Source organism: Scyliorhinus canicula, chromosome 5 (genome assembly GCF_902713615.1).
Source record: "Scyliorhinus canicula chromosome 5, sScyCan1.1, whole genome shotgun sequence".
Lineage (NCBI taxonomy): Eukaryota > Metazoa > Chordata > Chondrichthyes > Carcharhiniformes > Scyliorhinidae > Scyliorhinus > Scyliorhinus canicula.
The window spans coordinates 130709517-130733332 of record NC_052150.1 but is presented as its reverse complement, the minus strand read 5'-3'; the positions used below and the strand labels follow the sequence as shown (position 1 = coordinate 130733332).

Genomic DNA, 23816 nt, shown 5'->3' with positions numbered 1-23816 from the left:
CACTGCTGCCTCACGGCGCCGGGACCTGGGTATCGACCCCAGGTCACTGGCTGTGTGGAGTTTGCACATCTCCCCGTGTCTGTGTGGGTCTCACCGCCGCAACCCAAAAAGATGTGCAGGGTAGGTGAATTGGCCATGCAAAATTGCCCCTAATTAAAAAGCAAAGTAGGGTACTCTAAATTTATGGGGGGAAAAAAAGACAATTTGAATTATTTTGCCTTCAGGAAGGTGAAGGATTATACTGAAAAATGTAACTTTTGTTCCCACTTCAATCAGTGTCAGTGTCAAGCACTCATGAGGGACTGTACAGCAAAATCAGATGCACTTTGACCAAAGGAATGCCTTCAACCTAACATCAAGAGAAAATGTACATGCACATACCATTTGTTCTTTAGGCACATTAACAATTGTACAATATACAAAACTACTCAGTTGCTAGCATCCTTTTCCAGCACCTGAGCAACTTCCCTCACTAAAACAAATTAATTTATCAGATCTACCATTCCTGTTACCAGACGTCGGCCAGGGGGGTGGCAATACTGATCAATAAGAGGACGATATTTAAGGCGACGAAGACGGTTACAAGCCCAGGGGGACGGTACGTCATGGTCAGCGGGGCCCTAGACCGGGCACCGGTAGTACTTGTTAACGTGTACGCTCCCAATTGAGACTACACAAAATTCATTTAAAAGACCACGGCGGAAATCCCCAAAATAGTGACACACTGACTGATCATGAGGGTGGACTTTAACTGTGTACAGGACCCACGGACAGACAGGTCAAACCCCAAAACAGTGCGAATGAACCCGATCAGTTTATGGAGCAGATGGGGGCGGTGGACCCTTGAAGGTTCACCCATCCAGGGAAGAAACTTCTTTGTGGTGGGGATATCGGTACTTCCAGGCTGGTCAAAGCGGAATACTCCGCAATCATAATCTCCGACCACGCTCCACATTACATGGATGTGAGGTTGGATACTGGCAGGGCCCAACGCCCCGCATGGAGGTTGGACTCTGCCCTACTAGCCGATTCGGCTTTCAGCGAAAGGCTATCACAGGCCATAGCGGAGTATACGGAAAACAACCAAAACGGGGAGGTCTCGCCCTCCACGTTCTGGGAGGCACTAAAGGCAGTGGATCAGAGGAGAAGTTATTGCCTTCAAAGCACGAAGAGACAGGAAGGAAAGGATGGCTAGGCGACCCCGACCGGAGAGGAAAAAGCTACAAATGGACTTTGACTTGCTCTCAACAAGGAAAGCAGTGCACCAACTCCGCCAAGTACGGGTGACCCTATATGAACACGGAGACAAAGCCAGCCGTCTGTTGGCGCACCAGCTGAGAAAGCAGGCAGCTACTAGAGAGATTGCGCAAATTAGAGACAACAGAGGCACATTAGAAACAGACCCAGAAAGGGTCAACAAAACCTGTGAGGCCTTTCACCGAGGGCTGTACTACTCTGAATCCCCAGCAGGGGAATCTGGGATAAAACGGTTCCTCGACAGACTGAACATGCCAGTTGTGGGGGAGGTAGAAAACAGGGCTTGGAACTGGGAGAGATCAGAGACAGCATTAGCTCCATACAGTCGGGGAAGGCACCCGGACTAGACAAGTTCCCGGCGGACTTCTACAAAATATTTGTGACAGCACTGGCCCGGCACCTGTGGGAAATGTTTACAGACTCGCTGGCTACGGGCACACTGCCACCTACACTAGCACAGGCCTCAATCTCACTAATACCGAAGAAAGACAAAGACCCAACGGAACGCGGGTTATACTGACACATCTCGCAAAATGGAGACGCCAAAATACGGGCCAAAATCCTAGCCAAAAGGCTGAAGAACTGCGTTCCAGAGGTGGTCGCAGAGGACCAGACAGGCTTCGTCAAAGCTAGACAGCCAACATTGAACATTAGGCACCTGCTCAACGGGATCATGACCCCATCAGGGGAGAGAACATCAGAGGTGATCGTCCCCCTGGACGCAGAAAAGGCCTTCGACAAAGTCGAGTAGAAGTATCTCAGAGGTACTGGAGCGGTTCGGGCTCGGATCAGTGTTCACCTCCTGGGTGAAGCTCCTGTACAACGTTCCCATGGCGAGCGTACGGACAAAGAACACCAGCTCCCAGTACATCCAGCTTCACAGGGACACCAGGCAGGGATGTCTGCTGTCTCCACAGCTGTTCGCCCTAGCGATCGAACCAGTAGCAATCACTCTCAGAACAGCAAAAAACTGGAGGCGGATCCAAATTGGCTGGTTTAGTACAGTGGGCTAAATCGCTGGCTTGTAATACAGAACAATGCCAGCAGCGCGGGTTCAATTCCTGTACCAGCCTCCCTGAACAGGTGACGAAATGTGGCGACTGGGGGCTTTTCACAGTATCTTCATTGAAGCCTACTCATGACAAAAAGCAATTATTATTATTATTATTAAGGGGAGGCAGAGAGCGCAGAGTCTCGCTCTATGCAGATGACCTGCTCCTAGGCAGGGTGCTCTTTTGGCACATCAATGGGCCTAATGGTCTCTGACTGTACTGTAGAAATTCTATGGTTCTTGTACCTTTAAAATGTCTTACTTAGCTTTGACAGCATTCGACCGGCAGAACAGAATTAAAATGGCTTTCACCCTTATGTACTTACACAATTTGCTTCAATTTACAAAAATCAGCATGAGCAGGTTTCCTTGTACACAAAAAAGTTTACTTAATGGAAATCATCTGTTAAATTTTAATAACAGTATGAGGTTACTCTAAAAACAGACCAGGTACAATCATAGAATCCCTACAATGCAGATGGAGACCATTCGGCCCATTGAACCTACACCGGTCGTCTGAAAGAGCACCCTACTCAGGCTCAATCCTCCACCCTATCCTGGTAACTCTACCCAGGGGGCAATTTAGCATAGCCAATCCACCTAACCTGCACATCTATGGACTGTGAAAGGAAACCGATCACCCGGAGGAAATCCACAACAGATGAAGAATATTTACTGGATTGGATTTGTGAAATGAAACACCTGATGTGCAACTGGAGCTCATGTCTCCAGAAAGACTGCAAAATGCTTACTATTGCAGGATCACAAAGTAATCCAATAATATAAAGTAATATCTTCCACACAAATAATTAGGTGGGGCCTTCAAAAGATAGAGTCCATTGTCATAGAACATTGCGCAATGTGTGGGACAGTGCCGACAAAGCTCCAAAACCTATGACTTGGCACCGCACTCTGCAACTGCATCCTTGACTTTCTAACCCACAGACCACAATCAGCAAGAATAAACAACACCTCCTCCATAATAGTCCTCAATACTGGGGCCCCGCAAGGCTGTGTACTTAGCCCCCTACTATACTCCCTGTACACACACGACTGCGTGGCAAAATTTGGCTCCAACTCCATCTACAAGTTTGATGGTACGGCCACAGTGGGCCGGATCCTGAATAACGACGAGTCAGAAGACATGAGGGAGATTGAAAACCGAGTGGTGCAGTGACAACAATCTACCCCTCAATGCCAGCAAAACAAAAGAGCTGGTCATTGACTTCAGGAAGCAAAGTACTGTACACACCCCTGGCAGCATCAACAGGGTCAAGGTGGAGATGGTTAGCAGTTTCAAATTCCTAGGGGTACTCATCTCCAGATATCATGTCCTGGTCTACCGACGTCGACGCTACCACCAAGAAAGCCCACAGCGCCTATACTTCCTCAGGAAACTAAGGAAATTCGGCATGTCCACATTAACCCTTACCAACTTTTACAGGTGCACCATAGAAAGAATCCTCTGGCTGCATCACAGCCTGGTATGACAACTGCTCAGCCCAAGACCGCAATAAACTTCAGAGAGTCGCAAACACAGTCCAGTCCATCACACAAACCTGCCTCCCATCCATTGACTCCATCTACACCTCCCATTGCCTGGGGAAAGCAGGCAGCATAATCAAAGATCCCTCCCACCCGGCTTATTCACTCTTCCAACTTCTTCTATCGGGCAGGAGATACAAAAGTCTGAGAACATGCACGAATAGACTCAAAAACAGCTACTTCCCCACTGTTACCAGGCTCCTAAATGACCCTCTTATGGACTGACCTCATTAACACTACACCCCTATATGCTTCACCCGATGCCGGTGTTATCTAGTTACATTGTGTACCTTGTGTTGCCCTATTATGTATTTTCTTTTATTTCCTTTTCTTTTCATGTACTTAATGATCTGTTGAGCAGCTTGCAGAAAAATACTTTTCACTGTACCTCGGTACACGTGACAATAAAACAAACAAACGTGCTCCGATGCTTTGTTCACGTTAATACCTGTAGCAACCTGTCAAAATGTTTTCATGTTATTAAATAGGAGTTTTAATATGGTTACCAAAGGAAGCTATCAAAATGTTGCAAAAGTATAAAGGTGTATTTGAAATATAACAATTATCCATTGTATCACACAGTTTTGATTTTCCTGATTGGTCAACCATATGACAGAAGCTATGTTACTGTTTTTTTCAGCAAAAGGCAACAAATAGGCAGAAGTTGCAGGATAATGATTAATACACAGGAGATCTTATTTGCCTGTGCATGCAATTAGTCCTTTCTAATGAAATACATAGAAATTATAACACAAAGTGGACATGGAGGACAAACATTTTCAAATACCAAATTCCCATCTCCTTTCAATCTTTTTTCTTCATTCACCTATCTATATTAACCTTGCATGTTCACAGTTTTTCCTCAATCAATCACTAACTCTGGAAGTGACTTCCACAACCAAGTCTAATATGTTTATTATGTCAGCATTTCAAAAGGTTGTTTCTATGACCCTTTATTCAACTACTTGAAATAATCACTTTTTATTTACCAACCCTTTAGAATTTTAAATACTTCAATTAGATCATAATGATCATTACTATAATATGTTTTAATGAAATAGACACAGTTTTAATGAAAAAGGGTTTTCAAGTTTTTATTTCTTGTTGATTAATTCTGTCCGATTCTACAGGTGTTATGCCTTGGTGTCAACTTCTGACTTTCCCAAAACAGTAAATCAAACTGCCTCATTCTCCCAACCAATTAATTATCTAGGAATTAACTTGCCTAATCATTCTGTACTACCATCAACCATGTTTCAACCCCTCAGCTAATCTCCAACTCCCAACCATTTCTGCACCACCCTCTAAGAATGTCATTTCCTTGACAACAGGATTTTCTTCATCCTTGGCCTCAATGGATGTTGAATCACTGATGTGACCACTTTCCCATATCAAACCCTCCTCCAACTCCTACCTGACTACGCGTTCTACCATAATTTCACTTAGCCATCTCTCCCATTTCTCTGCCACCTACTCATTTGAACGTCTTTTTTTATCCCCCACATCTGTTTTACAGCCCTCATTGTCCATCACTCTCTCAAATCCAAAAGTAACTTCCTTGTTGAGATCTCCTCCTGTTCTGAGTGGAATCTCATAGTGAAATACTGTTCTCAAATAACATGTATTTGGGTATGAAACCGGCCTAAAACTGGAATCCATTGAACTCTGCCCCAGTAAAAGAAAACAACACAAACAAAAGAATAAAGTAAAAGGAAAAAACTAGAAATAAAGTATTTTTGTGTTTTTTTTCTTCTAGTGCCACTGATGAGTTCACTCAGCTTGATACTATTCAGCTGACATCTGTCATCGAGCAAATACTATAATCATTATTAAATATGCTCAGGGTAAATGTTCACTATGGAAGTTACCACATCTAGTAAAAGGTAAAAGTACTTACAATAAAATTTGGATCCTTAAATACCAAAGGTTTTACAGCGGGATCACCATGTCCTGGACTAGAATCTGCAGCCAAACTTTTATTCTCACCAATGGTATCCAGTACAATATTCTATTAAAAAAAATTAAACTGTAACTTAAAAACATTTTACATTGATTATCCAGTTGTAAAGAAAAAATGAGGAGCGCATCATTTAACTAAGCCGAAATGTCAACCTCTTTGCCCGGTTTGCACAGAGCTAGTTTGACTTCCCCCACTGGAGGCAAAGGAAAGGCTCCATGCAAATGGAATATTTTCCAGACAAGGAGCACCCCTGATACACCAAAGCGAAGGGGTGACTTCAAAGATCTGATAACCTTAATCCAACACCTTTTGGCAGCAAAAGTGAGATCTGGGCAACAAAATACATCCGAACTAGAATGCCATCACAGTCTTAAATAAGTATGCATGATTCATTCTGTTGAGCATCTGTGAATGGTGAACCAGATCAAAGACCAGCTGAATGATCTGGCCTGGGACTAGTTAGGGTAGATCATGTTTGTAGCAGGGTGCCAATGGCAGCAGGCATGGCCCTGAATACCATCTTTTTTAAAAAAACTTAGAGTACCCAATTCATTTTTCCAAATAATGGGCAATTTACCGTGTCCAATCCACCTTTCCTGCACATCTTTGGGTTGTGGGGGCGAAACCCACGCAAGAACGTGAAACTCCACACGGCCAGTGACCCAGAGCCAGGATCGAACCTGGAACCTTGGCACCGTGAGACAACTGGTATAACCCACTGTGCCACTGTGCCATCTTGTTGCTTGCGCTGGGGAGGGCGGCCATGCAGCAGTTTTTATGCAGGTGGAGATTGCTTGGGCAGCAGGAAAATGGCAATCCTTCCAAGGGATGGGCATCTTCCCAGTTGCAGTCTTTCACCCAGGGCCCATGCAGGTCAACCCCCCACCCCCATCACCCTCTCCCCCCCCCCCCATCACCCTCTCCCCCCCCCATCACCCTCTACCCCCCCCCCTCATCACCCTCTACCCCCCCCATCACCCTCTACCCCCCCCCCATCACCCTCTACCCCCCCCCCCATCACCCTCTACCCCCCCCCCATCACCCTCTACCCCCCCCCCATCACCCTCTACCCCCCCCCATCACCCTCTACCCCCCCCATCACCCTCTCCCCCCCCCATCACCCTCTACCCCCCCCATCACCCTCTACCCCCCCCCCATCACCCCCCCCACCCATCACCCTCTCCCCCCCCCCCCCCCCCATCACCCTCTCCCCCCCCCCCCATCACCCTCTACCCCCCACCCCACCCCATCACCCTCTCCCCCCCACCCCCCCATCACCCTCCAGGATGTCCCAGAGTTCCCAGGTCATGCAGGCCCAGGACATGCCCCTCAGCAGCCAGTCGAGGGCACCTGTCAATTCTTCCTGACTGCACAGAGCTTCTTACTGCTCAACACACATCAGGCCGATAATCCCCTAGAACATAAAAGAGTGCATATGCCCGTGAGATGGAAAGGCAGTTGATTATGGAATATCCTCCACCAGGCCTCATGCAAGTGAAACCGCTCGGGTTGAGTATAGAATTTACCAGAATTTTACCAAGTCATAGGATCTAACCAGGTCCCTCATTTTCTCCATTGCAGCTCTGCCAGGCTGGATACCAGAGCCACCCCTCGCTTTGAGGATACAGCTGAATGATGCTCTCGCTGGCATCAACAGAGCCAAAATGAGTGGGCACTTCTTCACTAAACAAAGCGGCACATCGCTCAGCTGATGAAATAAAGTAAGCGGCCTGATACAGATTCCTTGACCCTCAATATTTCTAGATCAAAATGTGGAGCCAAGGTAGCCACCTTGTGCTCCTTGCCACTCTAGTTGCTATGTAACCTTGTCTCTGGGAATGGTGTGGGATTCATGCAGGAAGTACACCACATACTTACCTTCCTTAAGGAGCTAGGTGCTAAATCTACATGTCTCTTTGAAATTGAGACTGGTTATGATTGTCTTCATGGCTAGAATATTGTGCTACCACCACACACACCCTATCATGGGGAGGGATTGGAGTTACATTTAGGGTGCCTTGTGCTAATGCAGCTTGAGTTTGTTCACATCCTTGTTCAACCCACAATCTTTACAGCAGAGTGGATGGAACAATGTCAATGCCGACCATTGGCCAAGGGCCAGCTAGACCTCGACATGGCAATCCAAGCTATTGGCAGATGCCTGGCAAAGGGAAACTGAGTAAGAAGCACATGGGCATCCACTGCCCGTAGCGATGGTCTCCAAATCCTTGATACCCATTTTTAAGCCATCCCCATCCTCGAGGGAGGCACAAAGCAATCAACCTGCCCACAACTCGCGTTGGTGCGAGTGGCTCATCTGCACCAACAGGCTCCATCACTGGGACCCCAGAATCAACAGCATAGGGTCAAATGGGGGCAACAGCTTATAGGCCTGCTTCATCTCAGGCACTGGCCATATGGTGACACAGGGAAAAGCTCCTCAATGCCAGTACACTAATGCAAAAACCCCAAGTTTGTAGTTCCTTTTTATTTGAATCCTCAAGGTTGGGGAGGTCCTGGGGGTGTCAGCATCCAGCTGGACAGGCTCAGCTGCATCAATTTATGCCCATGCCTTGGGCATGGTTTCTCTCCCAACCCCAAGAGGTGCAGGACTGACCAAGGTATGGGTGAACCCCTCCAACAATGCATGGAAATGGAAAGGGGGCTGTGTGGTCATGAAGTGTACCGACTCCAGTTCCTGGGATTCCATGGAGGATTGTTACTTGTCTGAACTTGGTTATTCAAGGTTAAAGGGAGTGGGTCCAGGTTTTCACACCTGTAAAAATGACCAGGGCAACTGTACTGACGGTGGATAAGCTGTTAGTCTCCAAGTCACAGGGAGGTGGTAGGAATGTCAGGATTTGTAAACAGTTATACTTTAAACTGTCTATTTTATTCCAAGATATAGTGGAGTTGGAGGTCTATAGCTAATTAGCATTTCTACCAGGATACAGGGCCCATGTGATTCACGTATCCACAGAGATGAAGCCATTGTACTTTCAAATTACAGGGTGTTTAAGATAATGCCTGAACCTCACAAATTAACCAGTCTGCAAGAATGTGTGTGTGAGTGAGAGGGAGAGAAATAGAGGCAGTCAGCCTCTATTGTTCACCACACAGAATGAAGGTTGGAGCTTGGATTGAAGGAACCAAGCTCATGAAGATTTAAATTAGGCTGTAAGATTCACCTAGCTTTGGCTAAAGAGAAATCTGGAGGAATAACCAACAACGGGAAAGTCATTTGGGAATTAGAAGTTCAAATGTATGCAGGTTAGTTGGGTTGGCGATGATAAACTTGTCCCTTAGTGTCCAGGGATGGGGTTACAATGTTACGGAAATAGGGCGGGGAAGTGGGGTTGGGTGCTCATTCAGAGGGTAGGTGCAGACTCAATAGGACGAATGGCCTCCTCCTGCACTTTAGGGGTTCTATGGATTCTATGAAGTTATCTATGAAGGGAAGCAAGCCATCAGAAGCTGAAAATAGCTTTGGACTGGTTCCTGGAGAATGAAGTGTCCGTTTAAGGATATGCATGGAGGGGCATTCTCAAACATTTTACAAGTTAACTGGGGGACCTTTTCTGCACTGTAGAAAATAAGTTGCCTACGAATAATATTTGTAAAATATTGCTTCAAGTTTGTGGATCACAGTAAAAGTCTTATAATTTGAAATACTTTGAGCGTTTGAGCTGGGGGTTTACTACAGGCCTCCCACCAGCCAGTGGGAGATAGAGGAGCAGGTTTTTGAAAGATCTAAAAACAACAGTGCTACTGTGGTGGTTGATTTTTTTAAAGATTTTTTTTTAAATTTCCAATTGAGGGGCAATTTAGTATGGCCAATCCACCTACCCTGCACATCTTTGGGTTGTGGGGGTGAGATCCACGCAGACACGGGGAAAATATGCAAACTCCACACGGACAGTGACCTGGGGCTGTGATCGAACCCAGGTCCTCAGCACCCTGAGGCAGCAATGCTAAACACTGCACCACCGTGACACCCCGTGGTGGGTGATTGTAACTTCCCCTATGTTGACTGAGACTCACTTAGTGCTAGAGGCTTGGATGAGGCAGAATTTGTAAGGAGCACCAAGGAGAGTTTCTTGAAACAAAATGTAAATTGTCCAACTGGGGAAGGGGCTATACTGGACCCCATTGGGGAATGAGCCCAGCAGGTGGTCAAAGTTTCATTGGGGAGCATCTTAGGAACAGTGACCATAATTCTGTAAGTTTTAAGGTACTCATGAATAAGGATAAAAGTAGTTCTCAGGTGAAGGTGCTAATTACAACAATATTAGGCAGGAACTGGAGAATTTAGCTTCAGGACAGGTGTTTGATGGTACATCAACATCTGACATGCGGGAGTTCTTTCAAACGTCCGTTGATTAGAATACAGGACCGGCATGTTCCTTTGAAGATGAAGGGGAAGTACGGTAAGTTTCGGCAACCTTGGGTATCGAGGGATATTGTGGGCCTGGTCAAAAAGAAAAAGGAAGCATTCGCAAGATCTAGAAGGCCGAGAACAGACAAAGCCCTTGAAGAATATGAACAAAGTAGGAAGGAACTAAAGAGCCAAGAGGGCTAAAAGGGGTCAAGAAAAGTCCAGGCAAACAAGATTAAGGGGAATCCCAAGGCATTTTATATGTATATAAAGAGCAAAAGGGAGCCAGGGAAAGGGTTGGCTCATTCAAGGTCAGAGGAGGGAATCTGCGTGGAGCCAGAGGAAATGGGTGAGATACCAAATGAGTACTTAGCATCAGTATTTACCAAAGAGAAGGACTTGGTGGATGGTGAGTCTAGGTAAGGGTGTGTAGATAGTCTGGGTCACGTTGATATCAAAAAGGAGGTGGTATTGGGCGTCTTAAAAAGCATTCACGTAGATAGGTCCCCAGGGCCTGATGGGATCTACCCCAGAATACTGAAGGAGGCAAGGGAGGAAATTGCTGGGGCTTTGAATGGCCATAGGTGAGATCCCAGATGACTGGAGAATAGCCAATGCTATTCCTTTGTTCAAGAAGAGTAGCAGGGATAATCCAGGAAATCATAGGCTGGTGAGTCTTATGTCAGTGGTAGGGAAATTATTGGCGAAGATTCTTAGGGGCAGGATTTACTCACATTTGAAAACAAATAGACTTACTGGCAATAGGCAGCATGGTATTGTGAAGTGGAGGTCATGTTTCACAAACTAGATCTAGTTTTTCAAGAAAGTGATTAAGGTGACTAATGAAGGAAGGGCAGTGGATTGTGTCTACATGGACTTCTGTAAAGCCTTTGACAAGGTCCCTCATGGCTCACTTTTACAAAAGGCGAAGGGGCTGGTTTAGCACAATGAGCTAAACAGCTGGCTTGTAACGCAGAACAAGGCCAGCAGCGCGGGTTCCATTCCCGTACCGGCCTCCCAAAACAGGCGTCGGAATGTGGTGACTAGGGGCTTTTCACCGTAACTTCATTGAAGCCTACTTGTGACAATAAGCAATTATTATTATTAAGTCATACAGGATCAGAGGTGAACTGGCAAGATGGATACAGAACTGGCTTGGTCATAGAAGAGAGTAGCGCTGGAAGGGTATTTTTCTTAATGGAGCGCTGTGATAAGTGGTTTCAGCAGGGATTGTATATTTTTTTTGGAGGAAAAAGTAGTTGGTGTGATTGGTAAGTTTGCGGACGATACAAAGATTGGTGGCGTTGTGAATAGCGAACAGGATTGTCAAAGGATACACATCAGTAGGAGACTTAGATGGAGAAATGGCAGATTGAGTTTAATCCGGAAAAATGTGAGGTAATGCATTTTGGAAGGTCGAATGCAGGTGGGAATTATACAATAAATGGTAGAACCCTTTGAAGTATTGACAGGCAAAGAGATCTGGGAGCACAAATCCACAAATCATTGAAAGTGACAACGCAGGTGGATAAGGTAGTCAAGAAGGCACATGGCATGCTTGCCTTCATCGGTCAAGGTATTGAGTATAAAAATTAGCAAGTTATGCTGCAGCTGTACAGAATCTTAGTTAGGCTAAACTTGAAATATTGCAAACAATTCTGGTTGCCACACTACCAGAAGGATGTGGATGCTTTAGCGAGGGTTCAGAAGGTTTACCAGGATGTTGCCTGGTCTGGAGGGTATTAGCCATGAGGAGAGGTTGGATAAACTCGGATTGTTTTCACTGGAACGATGGAGGTTGAGAGGTGACCTGACAGAGTTTTACAAAATTGAGTGGCATGGACAGAGTGGATAGTCAGAAGCTTTTTCCCCAGGATGGAAAAGTCAATTACTGGGTGACATAGATTTGAGATGTGAGGGGTAAAGTTTGAGATGCGCAAGGCAAGTTTTGTTTTTACACTGAGGCTGGTGAGTGCCTGGAACGTACTGCTGGGGAAGGTGGTGGAATTAGATACGATAGCAACACTTAAGAGCCATCTCAACGAATACATGAATAGGATGGGAATAGAGGGATACGGACCCCAGAAGTGCAGACAATTTTAGTTTAGACAGGCATCAATAATGGCCCAGGCCTGCAGGGCCGAAGGGCCTGTTCCTGTACTGTACTGTTTTTGTTCTTTAAATGACCAGCTAAACTAGCAAAGAGCAGACATACATTAAACCTAACCACCCAGTGCCTCAGTCACACCACAACAGTCACAATGCAGTGGATGAGGAGGCGCAAGTCCATGGAGGGACTTAAAAACTAGGATAAGGATTTTAAATGAAGACATCGCTAAACCAGGATCGAATATTTGTAAACAAGCTGGGGGGCGGGGGTGATAGGTTCAAGTTCTAACTTGACAACCCCGACTCAACATATCTATCAACACGAATCGCGGACAGATGATGCAAATACAAAAAGGAAAGTTAATGGGATCGTCTTTCAACCCTTTCCATAACATAATTGTTACTTGACCTCTTGAAGCTTACATTCTTTGCTCATATTATGAAGGCATCCTTTTGCTGATAGGCTTACCATCGTCACGATACAGCAGTGTTGCTATTTGGTTTAACCAGTCTGCTCACATGTCCGGCCGCTCCCTTTAACACATTCAGTTCCGCGGTTAATGTTACCCGCACTCACTTTCTGTAATTACCTGCCCTATTTTCTTTTTCTTTGCAGTTGCACCGCCACTATTGGCCGGACTTGTCGGTCTTTTCTTATGACGGTGTTTGGTGGGAGTCGCTGTCACCGGTGTCACAGGCGAGGCCAAGGCCGCCATTCTTTCCACGTTTCCGGGAAACCAAGGCAACGGAACCGGTGCGCAATTACGTCAAACGTAAAATGGTGATGTGGGCATGCGCACTACCTCGTTTCAAATGGTTCAGAGGAAGTATATTCTTAAAGGTATAAAGTCGAATTGTGTGTCACATGGCACATGATATCAGCTACAAATAATGTAGAGCTTAAACACTTTCTTGTTCAATTGATAATTAGGTTACAGAAGTGATACCAGAATTGAGTTGGTAGAAACATGTGTTGGATTATATCACAGTATCGTCGCCACGCAGGAGGCCATTCAGCCCATCGTTTCTGCACCTGCTCTCCCAATTAGCAATACCCTTCCCTTTGTGCCATTTCCCCGTAACCTTGCACTCTTCTTTTTCAAATAACAATCGAATTCTCTTTTGAATGCCTTGATTGAACACAGACAGTGACCCAAGCTGGGAATCGAACCTAGGTCCCTGCCACTGTGAAGCAACAGTGCTAACCACTGTGCTGCCGATGCAGTATAATGTGCTAATGTGAGGTTAGCACTTCAGTCGCAAAAATAGGAAGGTAGATTATTATTTGAAACGGTGTAAATTGAGAGAGGTGGATACTCAGTGAGACCTTGGTGCCCTCATGCATCAGTTGTTGAAAGTAAGCGTGCAGGTACAGCAGGCAGTAAAAGCAAATGTGATATTGGTCTCCAGAGCGAGAGGATTTGAGTACAGGAATAGGGATGTTTTATTGCAATTGTATAGGGCATTGGTAAGGCCACACCTGAAGTATTGTGAGCAGTTTTTGTGTCCTTATCTGAGGAAGGACGTTCTTGCTATGGAGGGAGTGCAGCGATGGTTTACCAGGTTGTTTCTTGGGATGGCAGGGCTGTCATATGAGGGAAGACTAAATTGGTCAGGATTATAATAATAATAATCTTTTTATTGTCACAAGTAGACCTACATTAACACTGCAATGAAGTTACTGTGAAAAGCCCTAGTCGCCACATTCTGGCGCCTGTTCAGGTACACAGAGGGAGAATTCAGAATTCTCAGCTGGTACGGGAATTGAACCCACACTAATGGCCTTGTTCTGCATTATAACCAGCTGTCTAGCCCACTGAGTTTAGAAGAGTGAGAAGGGATCCTATAGAAACTTATAAAATTCTAACAGGATTAGACAGGGTAGATTCAGAAATAATGTTCCCGTTGGTGGGGTAGTCCAGAACTAGAGGTCATAGTTTGAGGATAAGGGATAAACCTTTTAGGACTGAGGTGAGGAGAAATTTCTTCACAGAGAGTGGTGAATCTGTGGAAAACACAGACAGTAGTTAAGGCCAAAATGTTGTGTAATTTTAAAAAGGAATTAGATGTAGCTCTCGGGGCTAAAGGAATACAGGGATATGGAGGGGGAAAGCGGGATCAGGGCATCGAACTTGATAATCAGCCCTGAACATGATGAATGGTGGAGCAGCTCGAAGTGCCAAATTGCCTCCTCCTACTATTTACTATGTATTAAATGACAAAGAGTTGGTGGTGAAAGGCGACTGGGAGAATAGAACTAGGCAGCAGGGTAGCATGGTGGTTAGCATAAATGCTTCACAGCTCCAGGGTCCCAGGTTCGATTCCCGGCTGGGTCACTGTCTGTGTGGAGTCTGCACGTCCTCCCCCTGTGTGCGTGGGTTTCCTCCGGGTGCTCCGGTTTCCTCCCACAGTCCAAAGATGTGCGGGTTAGGTGGATTGGCCATGGTAAATTGCCCGTAGTGTCCTAATTAAAGTAAGGTTGTTGGGTTACGGGTATAGGGTGGATACGTGGGTTTGAGTAGGGTGATCATGGCTCGGCACAACATTGAGGGCCGAAGGGCCTGTTCTGTGCTGTACTGTTCTATGTTCTAGAAGCCTTGACTGGAAATAGGATATGAGGAATTAAGCTGACGGAGTCATTGGGTTATTGGTTAACAGCCGATCTCCAGAAATGGAGCAGAGAAGTTGAGAAAGGTACAGGATTGGTGATGGACCTCTCCAGAAACATCCTTTGTTTCTTATTTATTCCATTATCACTCCCTTTGGCCGTGCAGCACAAACTGCTTTGTCATTTAACCCCTCCTGTTTTCTGTCCTACAAGAGATTTTCTTTTCTTTTTCCAAGCCTCTCCCTTTAAAATGTATTACATCTCTAACTTTCCCAGTTCTGAAGGCTATCAGCCTGAAACATCAGCTCTGTTTCTCCAAAAATGTTGCCTGTCATGCTGAGTATTTCCAGTATTTTCTATTTTGATTTGCCCCGGAGTGCCCAGGGATGTGGAGGTTGGGTTCCGGTAATAGGGCAGGGTGGATTGGGGAGTGCACTTGGGTAGTATGTCCTGGTGCAGATTCGATGGACCAAATGGTCTTCTTCTGCACCGTAGGGATTCTATGATTTCAGATCCCCAGCATCCACAATATTTTGCGTTTGTACACAAACTGAGATTGTGTTCCTTGGGATTTAGAACATCAAGAAATAATTTTTAATATATTGAGGAAATCTGGTACCATAGAGAGGAACTATTTCCATTGGTTGGGGAATAAAGAATTAGGCCCAAAATGTTGGATTGCCACTCCAATGTTTTGGAGCTCTGCATTTCTGGCTTAGATTTCCAAACTGGGCCGAAATGGGGAGGGTACCTGTTCTGGGAATCCTTTTTCAAAGGGCAGATTCATCAGATGAGGTCAAGCCACCCCTACCCCCGTTTTACAGCACCAGTTGCTGTATTTTGGTAAGTTTTCATTCAGAGCACAGTGAAATGTTTTGGGACATTTAAATAGAACAAAGAACAAAGAGAACAAAGAAAAGTACAGCACAAGAACAGGCCCTTTGGTCCTCCAAGCCGGCGCCGAACATGCTGCCCGTCCAAACTAAAATCTTCTACACTTCAAAGAACAAAGAAAAGTACATAATAGCTTTTCACTGTGTTAGTGAAAGAGTTTGAGTGAGGTAAGTGGATAGCGTGGAAGGATAGCAGGGTGGGTAAGGTGCCAACTGGCTAGGGTGACAGGGTGGGTTGGGTGGTGAAGTTGGGTCACTGGGGAGTCAGAGGATCATATCGAGTTGGTGGGTTGGGGAGAAGTCAGAGGGTTGGGAGAAAGTTGGCAGGTAGGGCAGTGGTCAGGGGATAGATGGGCCTGCGGGAGGTGGCAGTGGGTAGTCAGCTGTTAGCCTGGTGTTAGATATGATTTTCCCCTGTCTAACATTTCCCGGGAAACTCTCCAGGGTAAGTCAATAAGAACTGTCTAAAGTCTCTGATGAGACCATCAATTCACGCGACACGTAGTTAGAAGCGAACAGTGGTTTTAATCGTCTTACACCAGAGCCTGCCTGTGACAAGATGGACTCCTGATGAACTGGCAGGCAGGCTCACAACAGCAACCTTTATATTTCTGGTTAGGGGAGGAGCCATGGGCGGAGCCAAGGGTGGAGTCCAGTACAAGCTCCTCATCTCCCCCTATGGGTAGAGCCACGCAACTACACATGATCTATACAAGGTACAGGCTCAACACATGTTGTACAATACAGTGTGGATTATTAGTGTTTATAATTCACCACATTCACCCCCTGTGAAAAAATCAAGTCCGGTGGGGGTAATGGCTTACAAATTGAGTCTGTCCGGTGGTTGAGTTGTCCGTTGTGATCGGTGGAGCACCGGGGTTGCAGCCTCTTCTGGTGGCTGGACGATCACGGTTGGTTAGGGTACGATGGGGGACTCTGGGGGTGATTCTGTCCGAGCTTCGTACCCGTCTGGTTCGACTGGGGACTCTGGAAGCTTGTGGGCGCGGGTGTGCGGAACATGTGTAGTGACCCGGTAGGTACGGGGGCGTGACGAGTTGGGTGGGGTGTAGTGTGAGGGGTACCTTGGCGGTGGTAGTGGTGGGATTCAATCCTGCCAGTGCTAGGTCCCGGAGGGATACAGTGTCCTGACGGCCGTCAGGGTACTCTATGAAGGCGTACTGGGGGTTTGAGTGGAGTAGGAGCACTCTTTCTATGAGTGGGTCAGTTTTGTGTGCCCTGACGTGCTTCTGGAGGAGTACCGGACCCGGTGTCTTCAACCATATTGGGAGCGAGGCCCCCGTGGTAGCACCTCTGGAAAAAACAAAGAGCCGCTCGTGAGGTGTCTGGTTGGTGGCAGTACATAGGAGGGACCTAATAGTGTGGAGCGTGTCGGGGGGGGGGGGGACTTCCTGCCAATGGGAAACCGGAAGATTCCTGGACCGGAGGGTCAGTAGGATGGTCTTCCAGATCGTCGCATTCTCCCTCTCCACCTGCCCGTTCCCCCTGGGGTTATAGCTGGTAGTCCTGCTCGAGGCGATGCCCTTGTCAAGCAGGTACTGACGCAGCTTGTCGCTCATGAAGGACGAACCCCGGTCGCTGTGTACGTAGCTGGGGAAACCGAACAGGGTGAAGATACTATGCAGGGCCCTAATGACTGTGTGGGAGGTCATATCGGGGCACGGAATAGCAAAAGGGAAGCGGGAGAACTCGTCGATGACATTCAGGAAGTACACATTCCGATTAGTCGAGGGGAGTGGCCCTTTGAAATCGATAGCGAGGCGTTCAAAGGGCCGAGAAGCCTTGACCAGGTGGGCCCTGTCTGGTCTATAGAAGTGCGGTTTGCACTCCGCATAGATCGTGCAATCCCTGGTGATGGCTTTTACCTCCTCAGTGGAGAATGGTAGATAGATAGATAGAGAAATACAGCACAGAACAAGCCCTTCGGCCCACGTTGTTGCGCCGAACTTTTGTCCTAGGTTAATCATAGAATTTTGGACACTAAGGGCAATTTTTCATGGCCAATCCACCCAACCTGTACATCTTTGGACTGTGGGAGGAAACTGGAGTACCCGGAGGAAACCCACGCAGTCACAGGGAGGATGTGCAGACTCCACACAGACAGCGACCCAAGTCGAAATCAAACTTGGGACCCTGGAGCTGTGAAGCAATTGTGCTATCCACCATGCTACCGTGCTGCCCTTAAGAAGTTAACCTACACTCCATTATTCTACCCTAATCCATGTACCTATCCAATAGCCGCTTGAAGGTCCCTAACTTTTCTGACTCAACTACTTCTACAGGCAGTGCATTCCATGCCCCCACTACTCTCTGGGTAAAGAACCTACCTCTGACATCCCCTCTATATTTTCCACCATTTATCTTAAATTTATGTCCCCTTGTAATGGTGTGTTCCACCCGGGGAAAAAGTCTCTGTCTACTCTATCTATTCCCCTAATCATCTTATAAACCTCTATCAAGTCGCCCCTCATCCTTCTCCGTTCATGAGAAAATGCCTAGCACCCTCAACCTTTCCTCGTATGACCTACTCTCCATTCCAGGCAACATCCTGGTAAATCTCCTTTGCACCTTTTCCAAAGCTTCCACATCCTTCCTAAAATGAGGTGACCAGAACTGCACACAGTACTCCAAATGTGGCCTGACCAAGGTTTTGTACAGCTGCATCATCACCTCACGGCTCTTAAATTTAATCCCTCTGCTAATGAACGCTAGCACACCATAGGCCTTCTTCACAGCTCTATCCACTTGAGTGGCAACTTTCAAAGATCTATAAACATAGACCCCAAGATCTCTCTGCTCCTCCACATTGCCAAGAACCCTACCATTAACCCTGTATTCCGCATTCATATTTGTCCTTCCAAAATGGACAACCTCACACTATAGAATAGAACAGTACAGCACAGAACAGGCCCTTCGGCCCTCGATGTTGTGCCGAGCAATGCTCACCCTACTCAAACCCACGTATCTCAACCCCAACAACCCCCCCCCCCCCTAACCTTACTTTTTAGGACACTACGGGCAATTTAGCATGGCTAATCCACCTAACCCGCACATCTTTGGACTGTGGGAGGAAACCGGAGCACCTGGAGGAAACCCACGCACACACGGGGAGGACGTGCAGACTCCGCACAGACAGTGACCCAGACATACAACAGACATGTTGTACAATACAGTGTGGATTATTAGTGTTTATAATTCACCACAGTCTCCAACTTTAAATCAGAGTTGTAGGCATTATGGGAGGATTCCAGACGCAGAGGAATTTCCAATCAGAGATTGAATTTCACAGGCAATTGCCAGAGTCATTGCATTAGAACTTCCGAGTGGTCTCTAAACCCATCTTCTGGAGGACCTCTGAGAGACAACCATCTGAAGATCTGTGCCATTGAGTTAGGTCACAGATCATAAATTCTCATCAAATGCTGGAACAGGCTCTGGGGCAGTGATGGGCAACTTAGGCTAGTGAGTGGGCAACATGAGTAGGCCTCCTTCATCTCAATGGATCGCAAGATTGAAATCAGCCTTGTTCACTAACCATCACTCCTTGAATAAGATTAAATACATTTTATACATGCCAAATATTTCATAGCAAGTTTCAAAAATGCTTAATCATTTATATATTCATAGAACTTCAAACGTCAAATGGTAAATAAAAGAAATATTTAGACTTTGGACGGAGAGGGAGCACATGGCTCTCACAGTCAACGTGTGCAATCAGCATACACCTCATTTCACTTTCCCTTGCCTTACCTGCTATCACTTCAAGTCATACCGGTAGGAAAAAAACTATGTGGATGGAAATCACCACAGTGTGGCAACCCTGTGTGTGGGTAACGGGCAACAAAATATCTCATGGGTTGCACACAGAACCCAGATGGGCCGCAAGTGGCCCAGCAGGTTGCCACCACTGCTGATTCTTATTCCTAAGTTCCTATACTAAGCAGCTCGAGGGTCAGTCAGTGCATTAACCTCATCGTCAAAACGTAATTTCCCCCTTTGCTTCTCACGCGCGAACACCCTGCTTATTTCTCAGGGTCACATTATACTCACAGACACAGACAAGCTCTGATGTTTATTCCCAGCATTTCCTGTTTTAATTTTAGGTTTCCAGCACTTTCGGCTTTTGAAGTAGGTGCTGTCACTTTTTTTATTTGAATTGACAGCTCTGTGCATGGCGAGCTGCTTGCAGTTTCGCACATCCACGACGAACGTGTGCAGCGTGGGTAGATTGGAATCGGTACCCTCTTACCGTTGCGAAAGGGGGGGGGGGGGGGGGGGGAGACGGAGGCATAACTGGTGATCTGGGAGGAGGAAATGCAGAATGAATCCCTGAGACACCATGAAGGGTGGTGTTGGGCAATAGAAAGACACCAAGCTTTGAGCAGGACTCTGCAGTGACGTGGATGGTTCCGCTGCGCTTTTCATTTCCGGGTGGCGCTGCTTGTGTTTCCCAATCGGAGCGCGAGGAGCGGGGCAGGGCAGCGCGAGAACTAACGGTAAACGGCTCGGCGGCGAGGCTCAATCGAGGCCGCGTCACAAAGGGACGCGCGGCGTCACCCCGGCGGCCCGGCTCATGTCACGGCGGTGATCAGGCCGGCGGCGGGATGGTGTGTGCTTGCGCTCTTCGCACCGTTTCTCCGTCGTGTGGAGCCAATTCCCCACCGAGAGTGATCTGCGAGCGGAGTGATCGAGACTCATACCTGCCCGGCTCTGACCTGCCGCCTCTCGCACGGACATTGCCCACAGTCCGAGCCCGCGGCGGCCTCTGAGGGAGGGGGAAGACAACCGTAACTGGCGGCGGCTGGCCGCCTCCCACAAGGGCATTCACTCACCAACTCCTGACCGTTTTCAACTCTTCCTGCGGAGTGAGGTCTCAATGAAGATGTGTCATTAAACAGGAAGGAGAGAGAGAGAGAGTCAAGTCCACCCACCCATCCACACCCAGTGAAGACGGTAAGTGTCATACTGAGTCCCGGCTAAAGCATAGAGTTGTCGAAAGGAAGTAGGACGGCTTTTTAATCCCGCAGAAAATCGGCCAAGCTTGTACGGTACTAACCAGCAACTTGTGTTCTAATTTCGCAATAAATTGTGTATAAAATACTGTATTTTAAAAAATAAATTTACTCTGGGCGCGGTGGTCAGAACATGGTCCTTAAACTCAATTAAGTGAGGTGAATTAATTGACTTGCTGTCTGTTTATGTAATATATAATTTCCCCTTTCTCCTGACCTTACTTTGTGACTAACACGCAGACTGCAGATTGAGCAATGAGGTTTAGCGTCCACTGTTAGAACAAGAAGACTTTATTTTGATAGGTGTGCACCTGGGTTTAATTTATCATTTACACTTCATTGAATTGCCAATTGAAACTTTCACATTCCCTTTGCTCAAATATTGCCGATGGATAAGTGCGAAGTTGCTGCATGTGTCGCCTCGGCTTCCTCTAGCTTTATTAATTCCGTGTTTTCGTTGACGCCGTTGTGCAGTACATTAAAATAGAAGTTAACAAAATACAGTGGGTGTTGCTCACTGTAAAAATTAAACTCCTCACCGCCCCGGAAAATAATCACAATTTAACAATTTATTTCATTGTAATTTATTTTTTGTGTAAAAAGCTTAAATTAAAATCATAATGTTGGTTTAATTTTAGCACTAAATTGTAATGTTTAGAACGAAGCTTTATAATTAAAGGGAATGTTGCTACTGTCTTGAACATTTAGGACAGGCTAAACACACAAGATAGATTTTGAAAATGGCCACTAGGGGTAATTGGTACAACATTTCTAAAGTGGTAGATGCTGCACTTGTGTGAACTTTTGTAGTGTGCCCTTTTTAATTGTTATTATGACATTGCACTATTTATGATACAAGTTTGAGGTTATTGATACCAATGTATGAATCTATTTATTAACAGTTAATGTGTTAGCTGTCCCTTTAACATACTTTAGTGCTTCCAGCTTTTTTTCTTCATTATTAATTTGTTTCTATTTACTCCAATCATTGTAATTTTTTTGTTTTTTGTATTAAATTTGACTACAATTGAGCAGATATTGTTCTGGGTAACACAAATTATACTGAGGATCATGAAGAACAGTCAACTTGCAGCTTGAATTCTGCTTCTATGTTGAGTACTTAGGTTTGTGTTTTCCTGAATGCAATTCAATTCTGCTGATCCATTATAGGATGAATATATCAATACACGAGTCTAACCTGTAACGTTCTAAATTAACTGAAAAAAGTATTTACTGGCTTCACCAGAAAGCTGATAATGTGAAGTGAAAGTCGCCTAAGTCACAGAAGCCTGCTGTCCCCTTTATCATTGAATGCCGACAATGCACAAAGAGGCCATTTGGCCCATTGAGCCTGCACCCACTCCCCTGCCTGATTCCCATAACCCTATCTAACCTGCACATCTTTGGACTGTGGCAGGAAACTGGAGCATCTGAAGAAACCCCACTAAGACATGGGGAGAAAATGTAAACTCCGGAGAGCCACCCAAGGCCTGCATTGAACTTGGGTCCCTGCTGCTGTGAGGCAAGAGTGCTAACGACTGTACCACCCTGCCGACTGGTGGTGATTTAACCTGAGGGTCCCCCGACCTTGGGCAAGGGGCATGGTTGAGAAGGCCTTCATGGATAACCTCGATTCGATTACCTTTTTGTTGTCAAGTTGCCACATCTGAGGATAAAATTTGAATTTCAGCACATTCAGTCAATGACTTTGTGGAAGAGGACTGGACTGAATATGTGGAACGGTTAGAACACTTTTTTTCTTAGCAAATTAGATCGCAGACAAGCCTAGAGAGCTCAACTCTCCTGAGTGTGTGTGGGGCGAAGACTTACATGCTAGTGAGAAATGTAACAATACCAGGGAAACCGGGGTACATTTAATTTGAGGAATTTTTATGCTCATTCAGAATCACCACAATCCTAAGCCCTCAGTAATTGTGCAATGTTTTAAATTCCATAATCATTTTCTGAAGACGGGACAGTCTAACCTTTTGCTGAATTGTACCTCTTTTTAAAAAAAAAAAAAAAATTGGGGGCAGTTTTGGAAGACATCATTTGGAACAGACCCATTTGTGGCATTAATGAGCATAGCATTCAGCAGTGGTTTCTGGGAGAAGCTACACTTGCTTTTAAGAAGGCTCTAGAAATTTATCAGGGCATGGAAATGGCTGCCAATAATGCAAAAGATATTCAGAAGGCCAATATAGCACACAGGCAGGTGCACTGCATCAAGTAAAGAAATGAGCTGCAAATAAAAAGATGAAGATAGTGAGTGTTTTGGTTTTGGAGGGTCACACTATACAAATCATTGTAAGTTTATGGACGCTGTTTGTCACCAGTGCAACAAGAAGGGGAATTTGGTGACGAAGTGCCGGGGTGCTAAGAGCAAGTCGAAAGCTGAGTAGGGAACTTCAAATGTAACAAAGCCTCGTTCGTGTGCTTGGAAAGCTCAAATCGGGCAGAAGAGCACTACTGCATCTTTAATATGAGTGAAGGGCATGTAGTACCTATTTATGCTACAGTGGCGGTCGATGGACAGTGGATATAGACACGGGTGCCTTTGCATTGGCAATCAGTGAGGAGACCGTCGGGAAGATTTGGCGCTCTAAGCAGGGACCAGCCCTCACTTGGGCAGGAATCAACCTTCGGATGTACAATGAGACTATAACCATTGCTTGGAGTGTTTGAGGTTGTCATTGCATACAATAGCCAACAAGCAAGAGTATTGCTCCAAGTAGTAAAAAAGGATGGGCCTAGTGACTGACTCAGGAACCTTCAGTTGAACTGGGGTGAGATAAAGCACACCAAAGTGACACAGAGGAAGTCATTCAGAGCTATCCTGAGGTTTACTAAGATACCTGAAACATTGTGGGGCACCATAGTTAAATTGTTCATAGATCCTCAGGCTGTTTCTTGCTTTTAAGGACAGTGTCCTATGCCATGAAAGGCAAACTGTAGCTAGGGGTTGGAGCAGCTGTAAAGTCTAGGAGT

The 23816-nt window shown here is 46.1% G+C and overlaps 2 protein-coding genes across 9 annotated transcripts in view; one reads left to right on the top strand and one right to left on the bottom strand.

Moving 5' to 3' along the window:
- Positions 1 to 20064, bottom strand: part of ino80c (INO80 complex subunit C) — a 42056-nt gene extending 21992 nt beyond the window's left edge. For 3 of the 6 annotated variants that reach the window (XR_005460712.1, XM_038797666.1, XM_038797667.1), the window contains exons 1-2: positions 12888 to 13080; positions 5751 to 5861 (exon numbers count right to left, since the gene is read on the bottom strand). Coding sequence is in view for 5 of the 6 variants with exons in the window: in XM_038797666.1 (XP_038653594.1) it covers positions 5751 to 5861; positions 12888 to 13013 (237 nt within the window). In the remaining variant the exon portion in view is untranslated. Of the gene's footprint in view, positions 1 to 5750; positions 5862 to 12766; positions 13081 to 19866 lie in introns of those variants that run through there. The other 3 variants (XM_038797665.1, XM_038797664.1, XM_038797668.1) reach the window with 3 other exon arrangements.
- A 191-nt stretch (positions 20065 to 20255) lies between these two features.
- Positions 20256 to 23816, top strand: part of galnt1 (UDP-N-acetyl-alpha-D-galactosamine:polypeptide N-acetylgalactosaminyltransferase 1) — a 226755-nt gene continuing 223194 nt past the window's right edge. The window contains exon 1 of one of the 3 annotated variants that reach the window (XM_038797662.1): positions 20256 to 20769. The gene's annotated coding sequence lies outside the window, so the exon portion shown is untranslated. Of the gene's footprint in view, positions 20770 to 20843; positions 20865 to 23816 lie in introns of those variants that run through there. The other 2 variants (XM_038797661.1, XM_038797663.1) reach the window with 2 other exon arrangements.